This window comes from Drosophila willistoni (assembly GCF_018902025.1).
Source record: "Drosophila willistoni isolate 14030-0811.24 chromosome XL unlocalized genomic scaffold, UCI_dwil_1.1 Seg141, whole genome shotgun sequence".
Lineage (NCBI taxonomy): Eukaryota > Metazoa > Arthropoda > Insecta > Diptera > Drosophilidae > Drosophila > Drosophila willistoni.
The window spans coordinates 3,223,773-3,238,364 of NW_025814052.1; the positions used below are offsets into that span (position 1 = coordinate 3,223,773).

A 14,592-nucleotide genomic window follows, 5' to 3' on the forward strand; every position below is an offset into this window, starting at 1 on the left:
GGTCCATTTCCCTTTGCGCCCCAAACTCCAAGTTTTTAAGTTTGACTTTCTTTTTTGTTTTTGTTAAGTTTGTTCTTGTGTTTCTTTGTTTTGCTCCATTTTTCGTTTATGTTTTTCTTTGACCGAACCAAAACCTCAATTATTATATCTCATATATATATAGGTCTTTCTGTCTGTGTGTGTGTGTGTGTGTGTATATGTATGTATTGGTGTGTGTGTGTTTATGCTTTAAACTTTCTTGCTAATTGAATTGTTAATTTTTTGAACTCTATTTTTTTGTTTTGGTAATCAAAATTATGTAGCAAATTCACTTTCTCTGTTAGGTTAATCAAATCCTCTGAAAATATGTGTGTCTATGTGTGTGTGTGAGTGTGTGTATATGTTTTACTCTCTTTTTTGTGTAGGATGTTGTTGTTGTTGTTAAGTTAATTATTTTATGTTGCTTTTTATGGCAGTTCAGGCGGTTGTTGTGAAATTATAAATTTTGTTTTTTTATTATCATTTTTCTTTATAATTATTTTACTTTATTATATACTTTTTTTTTGGTTTGCTTTTCATGTAATTGTTATGCAATTAGTGACATTTTTTTTTTTTTTGTTATTTTGTTCAATTTCAATAAATGGTTAAGAATTTCGGTTTTACTTTTGGGTTTTTAAACATTTGTTATTTGTTTTTTTATAGTCGATTTGGGTTTTTTTTGTTGTTTTGTTTGTTTTGGTTGTTGTTTATTTTGTATTATTTTTGGGTAATTAATTAAGTAATTAAGTAAGTAAGTAAATCAAGCGTGTGTGGAATTTTAATAGTTGTATATACTAGAATTGATTTTTTTGGTTTTGCTTTTGTTTTTCATTATCATTTGTTATTGTTTGTTGGTTTTTTGGTTTTGTACTAACTTGCAAATACAATTTTTAGAGCTTTTGGTTTTCCCATTTTTTTGTTTTATGGTTTGGTTATGTGTGTGTATGAATGAGTGTGTGTGTGTGTGTGTGTGTGTGTGTGTGTGTATGAACTGTATTACGCTTATAAATTATTTAGACATTTCGGGCTTAGCTTAAATATGATTGATTGTTTGTTTGTTGCTTGAAACTGAAGTAACTTAGGTTTTATGTATTTCCTTTTTCTCTGTATATATATTTGTGTGTGTGTGTGTGTGTGTATGTGTGTTTTGTTGTTGTACTTCATTTTGTTGGTTTTTGTTGTTTAGCAGAATCTTATTGTTATTTGTTGTAGTTGTTTGTTGGTTGTTGTTGGTTGTTGTTTGTTGTTTGTTGTTGTTGTTTCTTCCTGTGTGCAACAGGCAGCCCACATACATTTATGAATCAGCATTTTAAGCATTCAATGAACAGTTTTTTTTTTATGAAATGATGTTCCAAATATTTCAAACTGATCACTGATCGCTTTTAGTTTCAGGTTTCTCTTCTTTCCAGTTTCCTTTTGGCTGATCCATTTGTTGTTGTTGTTGTTGTTCGTTTGATGTTGTTGTTGTTGTTGTTGTTGTGGTTGTCTTCATGTTGACTTTTGGCTGCCTCAATACTCGCCTGCTTCTTGGAGGGGGGGGCGAGGCCTGGCTCAGACATCTGCCGTGCGCGATGTTATGCTCGGCGAGCGCGAATGTATTACAACCTTATGGCCGTTTTTTGTCACAAAACCATCGCTCTCGACGAGAACGGCCGTTTGTCGGCCAGCACTGCCGGCGCTGCCAACACTCTGGCCACCGGGACTTCCAGCTGCCGCCGTTCCATCCGTGGGACTATTTACACAATGGCCATTATCGGCCGTCGGCTCTAAGCTGGCATCGCCCAGTGCCGTTGCATTATCCAAACTCTCATGTACAGGCTCCATTTGTTCCTGTTCCATTTCATTCCCCATTTTGTTTCCACCTGTTTCACCCGTTTCACCATCATTACCGCCGCCGCCGCCGCTGCCATTATCATTATGATCTCCATTACCCGATGTTGGCTCACCATCACCGCCTCCACTAGCACCATCGCCAGCACCATCATCATCGCCGCCGCCGCCATTTTGAGCACGCGTCTTATGCTTACGCCAGGCATGCTGAATGAGACGCGCACAATATTCCTCACGCTGGCGCCATAAGGTCGAGGATACTGGCTCATATCCCTCGGTATCGGGACGGGCAGCAATTTCACCAATTTCGCCCGTCTCTTCGATGGGATTGCCTTTGCGGGCGAAAAAGTCTTTGGTCAGTGCATCCAATATGTCCACACAGTACATGAGATCGCCACGACATATGGGTATGTCCATCGATATGATTTTATATTTGTTTGGCTTATGGATTTGGAGCGGCGGCTCGAGGACATCTAGAAATTCGGATAGCTGATCGTATCGTATATATTGTGTGCCCTCTGGATCGAATTGCTGCCAAATCTCATAATACATATCGTAATCGTCGTCGGTGAGGCCCTCCTGCACATCCTCGGTGGCCTGACTATAGTTCTCGAGAATGACAGCAATGTACATATTAATAACTATCAAAAAGCTTATAACTAGATATGAGAGGAGAAACGTTATGCCCACGGTAGCTGAACCACAATTGCCCGGATAGCCTTTGTCGTTGTCGGGTGGATCGCATGCTTCCTCATTGATAATGGCGTCGAGTACACCATCCCAACCGGCTGAGGTAGACATCTGCGTGGGCCGATATCGAATCGATATAGCAGAGCAGAGCAGAGCATAGGTTGGATTGGATTGGATTGGATTGGATTTATTAGTTGGTTTCGTTTGTTGATTCATTGGAGTTTTGTGGTCATGGTTAATGTTCAGAGTTTAAAGTTCGTTTCAAGTTCGTTTCAAGTCGTGTGTGGTTGTGTTTGTGTGTGTGTGGGCAGTGAAAGAGAAGTTTAAGACAGAAGATACAATAACATAAAGAGTTATTAGTCAAACGGTTAGGAATCATCACACTATATATTGGTATTTTTTTTTGTTGGTTAGTTTAAAAATTTCATGGTTTGGTTTTTATTTTTGTTTCGTTTTTGGTTTTGTTTTTTTTTTTTTTTGATATTGTTAATGGATTAAAGCAAACTGTATTAAGGCATATATGTAGTTTAGAGACGGACAGAGTTTTAGAAATATATATATAGACAGAGAGACAGAGAGACAGAGAGAGAGAGAGAGAGAGAAGGAGAGATGGAGAGATAGAGTGACAGAGAGATAGAAATATATTGAGGACAAATAGATTGAAAAAGGCGGGGGGAGGACACAAAAGTTGAAATATTGACGAAATGATTGATTGAAATTGACAGATCTACATATATACAATATATGCCATTAATTTAACACGCCTTGTTTACCGTTAACAGGGATTTCTGGGCGTGCCCCAGGTAAATAGGGAACATACATAATATCAAGGTGACAACAAACAACACACAAGATACACACACACACACACACACACACACCGCAAAAAATGAAGTAGAACCATTTCAATATTTCATTCAATATTAACTATGTAAGCATTTTCGAAAACTTTTACTGTTTGATAAATTTAATCAGCAGATAATTATTTCGATTCGAGAGATATTTAATTGAGGTATTTCTTTTTCTGCCTTATAGGCAATCTAATTTTTGATTTCAATTTTTCAATCCTTCATTTGCAATTCAATTGAATTCAATATAATATATTCAAGTCTAAAACTAATTCAGTTCTAAAGACAGTCGTTGAATTTAATATTTCAAATATCTCTCAAATAAAAGATTAACTTTGAAGTTGTTTTGTTTCTTTCTAAGGAATTGTAATTCCCAACTAGTTTTAGCGTTTTAGCATCATTCTCGTATGACTAATGATGATTTAAAGATTCTTTCTTTTGGAGGGAATATTGAAATTTGATCAGTTTCATAGCTAAAATCACTTTGTTGGGGAGGAAATTTTCCTCATTTCACCTTTTGAGTTCTATTCAGAAACTCTCGTGGACTCACGATCGAATTTAGATTCGTTTCTCTATATAAAATATTCTTTACTTTTAATATATTTTTGAATGAAATTTTCTAGTTTTTAATATAGAAAAAGAAACTTTGAATTGAAATTTTCTTTTTTTTTAAATGGAAACTTCAGATATTTATAAAGGTGTGTGTGTGTGTGTGAGTGAGTCTGTATATGGTTGTATGTCTGGGTCTGGGTGTACGTTTTCATGTGTATGTGTGTGTGGGTGTGTGAGTGTGCGATTTGGAAAGATAGAAAAACACTACACATAGTTTAGTGAATAGCGAGAGAGAGAGAGAGAGAGAGAGAGAGATATAGATTGAGAGATAGAGACAGAAGTGTAAGGAGCGTTAGGATTTGCGTTAGTTGTGTTCGCTGTTGCTTTTTGACGTTTTTGAAAAAACGTTTGAAAGTTGTTCAAAATGAATTTTCTTTTGCATATTTGATTGTTGTTCATTTTGGTTTTCAATTTCAAGGGTAACTTTTTTCTATTGTTTTTCTTTATTTATTTATTATTTTTTTGTTTGGTGTCATGAGGAAACTTTTACATTTCATTTGGTGTTTGTTGAAAGAGCTGAATTAGGTTTATCTTTTTGTTTTTGTTTCAGTTTTAAAAATAATAATAATAACAATAATGAGCTTGAGAGATGATGATACTATTATTTTGTTGGGTGATGGAAATAAAATGAAAATTCAATGAAAAATGAAACAAAATTGTACTAATTTAGCTTTTACCAACAACTACCGTAGCTTGAATCAACATTGTGATGTTGCCACTGAGAACGCCATGGAAATGAATAATGAGGAGGAAGTAGAGTGAAGTGGATGAGATTGAGATTGAGATGACCACAGATTGATTGATTGATTGAACGGTTTTCTGTGGGCTTGTGTGATGATAGACTGATGGCGGCTGTGGCGTGGCAACATCACCCAACGACAACAACAATAGACAACATAAACCGTTAACGGAATTGTGGCTGATTGACTTACCTGAAAGAGCAATATCATGCTCTGGCCGAATGTCTTGAAATTGTAGACATCGTTAATGCCGCTCTTCTCCTTCACATGCATGAAGAACGACATGCCGAATATGGCAAAGATGAACATGACCAGAAAGAGCAGCAGACAAATGTTGAAGAGCGCCGGCAAGGACATGGCCAGCGCGAACAGGAGTGTACGAATACCCTTGGCTCCCTTCACCAAACGCAGAACACGGCCAACTTTGGCCACACGCACCACTCTCAGCAGTGTGGGCGATACAAAGTATTTCTCGATAATATCGCTAAGTACAAGACCTGAAGATCGTCGTCAATTGGTGAACAGCAGCAGCAGCAGCAGCAGTTGGCAGAGGCGGCATCGAAAGAAAGTTTTATCAGGTCAGAAATGTGGTTGATCAAGAGAAACAATTTAAGGGAATTGTTTGGGGGGAATAAGGATCATTGGGATGGTGTTTTTGGGAAAAGGATTCGAGGATTATCGAGATTAAGACGTCGTAATCAAGGCTCTTTATATACACACACTCATGTCTAGCTGAAATATGGAAAGCATTACAAAAACGGAACAGGGAGCAACAAAATTATGAAAGAGAGAGAGCACAGTACATCCTCTTCTTTATCTCCTTTTTTTTTTTTTGTGTTTTTAGCTTAGGTCAGCTCAGCTCGATCATTACATTAAGACTTACAGCACATAGATAAATATATATATATATATATTTTATACACAACAAAATAAAATGTAGAAATTAAATCACACCAAATACGTTTACAATTTTACATACATACAATACATATGTAAATGTGTATGGTACAGTTGGTTACAAAACAAAAACGAAATTAAAAAAGAAACGAAATTGATTGAAAAATGATGTAGGACATCAAGTCAAATGTAAAATTTACTTTCACGATATATCGCAAAACATATAAGAAACTTGATCCGACAAAAAAGTGCCAAGTGCTAAGATTGATTTATTACCATCAACCACATTGACAATGTTATCGACAATCGAAATGAAGGATCGATAAGTTTGCGTTTATCGGAATCGGAATAGAGGATCATTTACTTTAACAATATCGCAAACGTATTTAAAATTGAAACACTATGATTGAAACATTACAACATTTAAACTGTTATCGACAATCGAAATTTAGGATCGATTATGTTGCGTTAAGATCGATACGAATATTAATCGGAATCGGAATTGAGGATCATTTGCATTGATATTGAAATTTAAAACACAAAGATTGAAATATTACCATCAACAACATTGACATTGTTATCGACAATCAAGTTTGCGTTTATCGGAATCGGAATAGAGGATCATTTACTTTGACAACATCGCAAAACTTATTGAAAATTTAAACACTAAAATTGAAATATTACAACATTAAAACTGTTATCGACAATCGAAATGAAGGATCGATAAGTTTGCGTTTATCGGAATCGGAATAGAGGATCATTTACTTTGACAATATCGTAAACAAAACTAAGATTGATTTATTACCATCAACAACAACATTAAAACTGTTATCGACAATCGAAACTAAAGGATCGATTAGGATGTAAAATATGCCTGGAGATCGATTAATCAATACAAATATGACCAAATGTTAGCCATAATCAGATCAAGAAGAAGAGCATATATTCACAACCCCCCGAATGCCCTTACCAAAGGGGATTATTAACTTTTCTTTCAGCAATTTATATGAAATATTTGTGAAATATTTCACAGTGTTTAGTTAATAGGTTTAATTGATCGCTCAAACTGTTCTTATATAGTGTTTTTTTGCGAAATACGTTAGTAAATCATTTGTTAATGCCAAAAAATGAGAAACACAAACGACATTATAAACATTAAATACATAAAACACATGGGGCAATCGGCTTACAGGATATAAATATATAGTACAGGATAGAAAAATACAATTGGTTATTACACAGCAGCTGGCACATTTAGAAATCAAAAAGAAAACATAAAATCTTTTTTTTTTTTTTATTAGTTGAAATAAGAAAATTGAAAAGAAAACTTTTAAAAAGAAATTTAAGAACCTCAAGTGAGATAGAAAAAAAGAATTTGAGATCGAAACAGAGTATTTTTTTTTTGTTTTTTTCAAGCAGCAGCGGCAGCAAAATATTTAGAATAAAAATATCCTTGTGGGATCTTTTGGGGCATTTTCGTTGGTTATTTTTCCATTGGTTTTTCTTTTTGTTTCTTTTTGTTTAAGCGTCACAGCATTTCGACAGCAGCAGCAATAATTAAATTATTGAAAAATTTGTCGATATTTTTTCTTTGAACCTTAAAAATGTTTGGTTTATTTCTGGTTGTTTGGTTCTTTAGCGATAATCCGCAGCATATTTTAAAAGTGCCAAATATGTATATATAGTAGTTTGATCCTGCAAAGTTCGTTCGTTAATGCAAAAGAAAAACTTAAATGAGGACTAGCATGTTCAATGATTAAAAGGCTGGAGGGGGCGGGGGTTGTGGTCGGGGTCGGTGGGAAGGTTAGGCAGGAGGAACGAACTATTGCAGGATCTTTTTAAAAGATTCACATTGAGAATTTTTAAAAAGAGGGAGAGAGATAGTGTGTGTGTGTATGTGTGTGTGTGTGTGTGAGAGAGAGAGAGAGGGGCAGCGATTCTAAAGGGCGTTATTTATTATACATACATAGCCATAGCTGCTAAGCATCAGGTAACTCTAGTTGGACCGGATATATCGGGGAACCGGGACCATATACATACATATATATATATGCGTTTTACTACGTTCATAGTAAAGTACATAATCTCCATTGTAGATTGGACCAAAACCATTAAGTAGATTCATACTACTGCCACGGTATTTTAGTTTTATATTGTGTCTCACATTCATTCATATTCATATTCTATGAGGGAGGGGAGTCGAGTCGTCTATATAGGTCTATATAGGATATGTCATCTTTCTAACATAGGATTGAATGGAGGCGGGGGGCCAGGACCAAATCAAAGCATCGACCCTGCGACAATGCAGGACTAAGGCATTGCGCACGACCAAAGCATTGAGGGGCTCCCCTTTTTGGAAAATTTTATAGACTCCGGATCAAAGATCAACCGTTTGACCGATCCATTTATCATTCATACTACACACCGGGCAGTAGCTAACAGAGTTATCCAAGAGACAATCTCACAGATACGACAGTCGATTCGTATCTTTGTGTGGAATGCCCATTGACAACTAACTCTGATTGAATCTATTTTTTATTGTGTTTTTTTTATTTTGTTATTTTTCGTTTTTTTTTTTATGCGTTTTGTGCAAGCCATTTGCAATTGTTTTTTTTTTTTGTTATTCAACTGTGTCTCTGTGTGTGTGTGTGTGTGTGTGTGTGTGTGTATGTGTGTAGTTTAGTATTTTTTATATATATATTATCTTTATCATTTATGATTGGTTTATATAGATTTTTAAAAGTATTTAATTTCTTTTGTTCTCTTTCCTTTTTTCTGGGGTTTCATTGCATTTATACAGAAGCGTAGTTTTTTTCATTTTCACTGTTAAAGTTTTCATTTTTTCGATTTTGTTACTTTTTTTATTTTGTTTTTTTTTGGTTTTTTATATATATATATTTATGAAAAAGCGTGTATTAATATATTCGTCTATAAGGATATCACTTGGGCGCAACATTTGAAGCCAAATAGTTAAGCGGCGCTTATGGTATAGTAAAAGCAATTGGATTGGTTTTTTTTTTTAATTTGTTTTTAAATTTAATTGTTTTTTTTTTTTTTTGTTTTTATGTGCTTGGCAAACATTTGTCGCGTGTCACATGGAAATATTTGGAAATATTTAGAGATAAATATGAAATTGAAGCAAAAGCAGAAACAGAAACAAAAGTTTCGAAAGAGTTTTACTTGAGGTAAGGTTGTTGTTGTTGTTGTTGTATATACCCTGTTTACCCAAAATTGTAAGGGAAGTAGTAGCAGGAGGGGGGGTAGTAGGTGGGGTAAGTCATGTAGCCTTCTCTGTCTTGGAGATTGTAAGACTAATTAGAGTCACCAGTTTGAATTGAATTTAATTGCTTATTCAATATGTGGAGAAAATTATGACATCATTACGGAAGACAAAAATGTTTTTTAGTAAGCGAGTAATAAATTTGAATTTGAAGTTATTCCAAATTTAGGTACAAGGTATATTAAAGTCGGCAGTTCGACTTTTTATGTATAGATATTTGGTTCTGGTATAGAAATAAATAACTAAAGAGGGTTTTGGAAAGAAAAAAACAATCAACTTTCTGTTGATAAGATTTTTTTTTTTGGGACTATTCGTAATGGTTTTCTTTCTTTTTGTTTGGGGGGGGGGGTTTTGTTTGTTTCTTTGTTTGTTTGTTTTTTCGGTCAGTTCGCTAGACAAAATATTTTTTTGGGCGCAATTTTTGAATTCGTTTTGAATGCAGCAGCAGCAATAATAAAAAATTTTAAGCATCCTTTTTATACTTAGGAAATTCATTCGCATACATACAAAAAAAAGGGTCCTAAGGTTGTTTTGGTGAACGGGGGAGGGGGGCGGGGAGTAGAGAGAGAGAGAGAGCGAGACAAATTGATGTATGGATAGATTGTTATTTGATAAAAAGGAAGCTCGCTGTTGCATAATGTTAATGTAGTAAAGCATATTTTAAGCCATCTTTTGTATAGTTTTTTCTTTTCGATCGATCAGGTTAGCCAAAACTGAATAGAAATTTCTTCCATTTGAAAAATGTTCTCAATTTGGAGTTTTCAAATTGTTTGTTTGTTGTTGCTTGGTTTTTCGTTTTTGTTTCTTCTCAGTGTGTGTTCACGTATGCGCAGTTTTTTTTCTTTTCTTTTTCTGTTTACCTTTTTTTTTTTTGCGAAATTTATATATATAGAATATCAAAATTAATTTATAATAAGTAATATTTTGTTGTATTCAAAAAAACATAATAATAATTAATTGATTGTTAAATGAAATTGTATTCAAAACGCCAGTAACAAACAACATTAAGTAGTTAATTATAATTAGTTAAATGGCAAAAATACTTTGGTTAGTTGTAGGCATTTTTTGTTTTTAAGAAGTGAAAGGGAGTTTGGTTAGTTAATTAACACCAATCAACATTAAACATTAAATTGTCAAAAAAAAAAAAAAAAAAACAATAAGAAAATAATAACTAGAATGTATAATTAGTTAACTAATTTTTACAACAATTTTTGACTAACATTAAGTTAAAAATTAATCAATTACATTTAGTAAAGCAAATGGAAACCCAAAAAATTCAATTAAAGAAAATACAAGAAAATTGCAATTGAGTTGATTTTAGCTGGATCAATGGAACTGTTTGGTTTATATTATAACAGAATAGATTGGCGGCAGGTATTATGGTACCTAGTATAACAGTTTCCGAGGGTGTTGAACAGTCTGAAGTAAGGCATACAAGTTGCGAGAGTATTGTTTATTGTAGTTGTATAACACTTGTATTATAACATTTAATGTATAACAGTTTGGTGGTATAGCTGCTGCAGTGCGGCAGTATAACAGTTTCTAAAAATAGAATCTCTTGTAAAACAGTCTTAAAACTTGCTGTATAACTACTGATGGAATTAAATATACTTCTAAAAAGTATGACATTTGCGAGTATAACAGTTGTTGGTTTAGCATGTGATGTATAACAGTTTGGTACTACAGTGGCAATACAACAACATCCAGCAGGATTAGCATTCGGAAAATTCTTCGAAAATCTTTAACTTGCCGAATCTTTAGCTATGTAAAATTTTAACCGATTTTCAAAATCAATACCTAATTGATGAATATATACATATATTTTACTATTTTGTCCTAAGTGCCTTCTTATGAGAATATTAAAAAACAGTGAAGTCTAACAGTTGTGAATAGAAATGACTAACTGGACAGTATTAACTGATCTGATTGATAATTATATTTCTTGTAGTATATCACAAGATACTAAGTTACATATATATGATCGAATGTATGTATATATGTATTTTACCAGCACATTTGAAACAGTTTTCAAATCAACTCAAAAAGCTTAAATCAAAAAACACTTGGAATACGTTAAGCACAACAATACGAGTATACGAGTATTATATGTAGAGTAGAGTTGCCTATATAATGTTATCTTGAGGTGCACTCGAATATTTTCAGTTTTCGATTTGTATTTTAGGCCAATTTTATTCAAATGCATTACAAAAACATTAGATAAGCCCTCAAAACTCAGTGAACAACAAGAGGTTTATTACAACGAATTGGTTACGATTAGATTTTTGTTTTGTTTAGTTGGAGGATTTGGTTTCAGATTTTTCAACATTTTAACAATTTACAATAGAATCACGCATTACGTATACATAAATACGACAGCAAATTAGTAACAATTATTATAATTATTAAGGAGATATAGAGAGAGGCAGACAAAGAGAGATAGATAGAGGAGAAAGAGTAAGAGTAAGAGAGAGAGAGAGAGAGTGAGAGTGAGTGAATCACAGACAGAAAGTAAGACTTTTTACTTTACAGAGTATATATATTTATATAGAAAGTTGCATATGTGGATATTTATATATATATATATATATATATATAGGAGATACTCGCATATAGCAAAAGAGCGTACGGTAAATTGAAGAAGAGGAATTTTTGAAAGTCTTTGTTACGAGAACCTTTAAGTTTTTTTTTTTTGGTTTTTGGGAGGATTTGAGTTTTGTTTTTTTTTTTTGGCTTTTGGTTTTGGTAAAGTTTTAGTTGTTGTTGTTTTTACTTACCTAAGATGGATAAAATGACAACTACTACATCAAATAAATTCCATGGCTCAATAAAATAGTGATATCGTAAAGCGAATATTTTTAATAGACATTCGGAACTGAAAATAACTACGAATATCGCATTGAGATAGTCAAGGACCGCGTTATACGTGTCTGACGCATCGTAACGATCGAGTGTCATGGTGAACATATTCAAACCAATGAATAACATAATTATTATATCGAATTTTTTATCGGTAACTATTTCAAAGACTATTGCTTGTGGACGCCACTGTAATGGGAGAAGAGAACAAATTGTAAACGATACCGTTGTAACGAATAACGGTAACGGTTACCCAAAATCAAAAATGATCAATCAATTTTTTAACGATTTTAAAACGAAAACGGATAAACACAAAAATTGACAAAAATATTGTCCAGAAATCATAAATTAAGTGAGAGAAGAGATATAAAAAAAAAAAGAAAATAGAAGAACAGAGTTTGGTATAAGTACATTTGTTAAACCTTCATCATCATCATCATCATCATCATCATCGTCATCATTATAATCATCGTTATAATCATAATCATTATTATTATAGTCAATTCTTTTAGTTATAGTATAAATAGTAATTCATTATCTTAAGTAAAGTTACTTTTTCTTTTATTTTATGGTGGTGAAAATATTTTATAATTTCATTTGTTTATATAATGTTATTTATTTGTTTATTATTATTTCGTATGTTTTGTTTGTTTGTTTTTTCTTGTTGTTTTTGTTTTTTTTTTGTTAATTATGTTGTTAGAGTATATACGTAGTCGAGTTGGATCTGTGCCAATTGCTTTGGTTAGGAGAGCCGGCGTACCTACATAAGTGACAGTTTGGTAGTATAACAGTATAACAGTATAACAGATTAAAGTGTTGCAAGTTAGATAACAGTGAGTCTTTGTGCTATTGGTGGTTAATGCTTATATACATACCTACACATACACATACACATTCACATACACATACATATATGACTATATGATTTGATTTATGTATGTATGTATAGTACAGTAGCGGATCTACGGGGGGTGGAATAGGGTAAATTACCCACCCCCCAAAACTCCGAGTCGTATAGACAATCAGAGGTTGGTTAAGAAATTTTACTTGTTCAAACACATTTTTGACTTCGATTTCCCCCTTCCAAAATCGAGCGCACTATCCGCTATTGGTATAGTATGTGTACATATAGAGTAGTACATATATATAGATTGTTTTGAATAGTTGAGTTTTAGTATTAAAATTGAGGAATATACATATATCTATTAAGAGAGAGAAAAGTTGTGACATCATCATCATTATCAATCATCAATCATTTAAACTATTAAACGAGCAAGTTATAAGAAACGTGCAAATTTTGCATTTGGCAAGTTTTTTCAGTCAGCCCTTTTTCTTCAGTTAGTCAGTGTTAGTTTATTTCTCCATCATGCTAGAGGCAAGTCACAAGTCACTGTCTCTAACCTCTAAGTTAGATGATCAACTAAGACATGCCCAAGGAATTTTATTTGCATTTTTGTGTGTTTAGAGATTAAAAAGTTGTAGAAAAGAAATCAGAGCTAAAACATGCATTTTCAAGGTGTATTTTTTTTTTTTTTGTATTATACATTCCATAGAATTGAATTGAAGGTTAAAGAAATTGAGTTTTGAAAATTTGTATTGCAATTTTGTAAATTCGAATTAAATATATATATTTTGGTAGACATAAAAATGTTTAAGAACAGACGAACCAAACGGACGAGAATATTTAAATATTTTGTTTTTTTTTTTTTTTTGTTTTGTTTATTAGAAAAATAGATTAGAAACATATACAGGGTATGCGGCATATGCGTTCAGGAGTCGTTCAATGGCAATAGTAGGGAGGAACGGGGGTTTCGATCATACATACACATATATCGTATATATAGTACAGATCGTATATAGTCCGCACTGTGGCTATTCCAACGACTCAACTTGAGCTACGACGTTTTTTTTTTCTTTCTTTCTTTATTTTTTTTTTCAGATCCATTTATACAACTTGTCAAAATATTGCTAGAGAGCGGGGCCTTCAATTGGGTCAATAGGGTAAAGGGTATATATATATTTTACAGTCCGTGTCTCAAATTCGAATTATCGATGTCGTCTTGTCATTCAGTAGAAAGAGAATTTGATACAAACAAAAAAAAAAGTTTTGGTTTTTAGACGATTGGCACAGATTACGCGTTTTGCAATTGTTTATTGATTAATTGATATATGATTTATTTAAATAGGGCAAATCGTTAGTGAGTAAATGGAAAATTTTCGTATTGAAAAATTCCGAAGCACTCGTTTAGATATTTGGTCTCAATTTGTTTCGAGTTTTGATATTATTATTTCATTGTCAGTTCAATTTAATAATTATTTTTTCTTTTTCTTCATTTGTTACGTTTGTTTTTTGTTTTTTTTTTTTTCTTTTTTGCTTTAATTTTTTTTGTTTTATAGGGTTTTTATTATTTGATACGATTTTCTTTTTGAATTTTTTCTTAGTTAGTATTTTTGTTTTTGTTTTTTTGTTGTTGTTGTTGTCTTACCCTTGGTCTTGGAATGGCTTTTAATGGTTTTTTAGAGCCCATCTTTTTCATAGCATTATAGTACTTTTTCTGATCTTCTGTCATGAACATTTCTAATGATCCACCTGCTTTTTTCTTTTGCTCATTAAAATTATCAATGATAACACCAATGAACAGATTGAGTGTGAAAAATGATCCAAATATGATGAAGAATACGAAATATAAATACATATAGATGTTCGTTTCACGAATCGGCTGCTTGTCCACCTGTTTTTTTTTTTTTTTGATTTTGTATTTTCGATTTTCGATTTTTGATTTTTGAAATTTGTAGCATCATCGTCATCATCATCATCATC

At 32.8% G+C, this 14,592-nt stretch overlaps 1 protein-coding gene across 22 annotated transcripts in view; it reads right to left on the reverse strand.

The window, feature by feature from the left end:
• Positions 1 to 1,231: 1,231 nt before the first annotated feature.
• Positions 1,232 to 14,592, reverse strand: part of LOC6649183 (sodium channel protein para) — a 65,464-nt gene continuing 52,103 nt past the window's right edge. For all 22 annotated transcript variants that reach the window (XM_047011432.1, XM_047011431.1, XM_047011434.1 and 19 more), the window contains 4 exons: positions 14,258 to 14,503; positions 11,690 to 11,960; positions 4,931 to 5,235; positions 1,232 to 2,649 (listed from right to left, as the gene is read on the reverse strand). In XM_047011432.1, the coding sequence (XP_046867388.1) occupies positions 1,570 to 2,649; positions 4,931 to 5,235; positions 11,690 to 11,960; positions 14,258 to 14,503 (1,902 nt within the window). In that variant the 3' untranslated portion in view covers positions 1,232 to 1,569. The remainder of the gene's footprint in view (positions 2,650 to 4,930; positions 5,236 to 11,689; positions 11,961 to 14,257; positions 14,504 to 14,592) is intronic.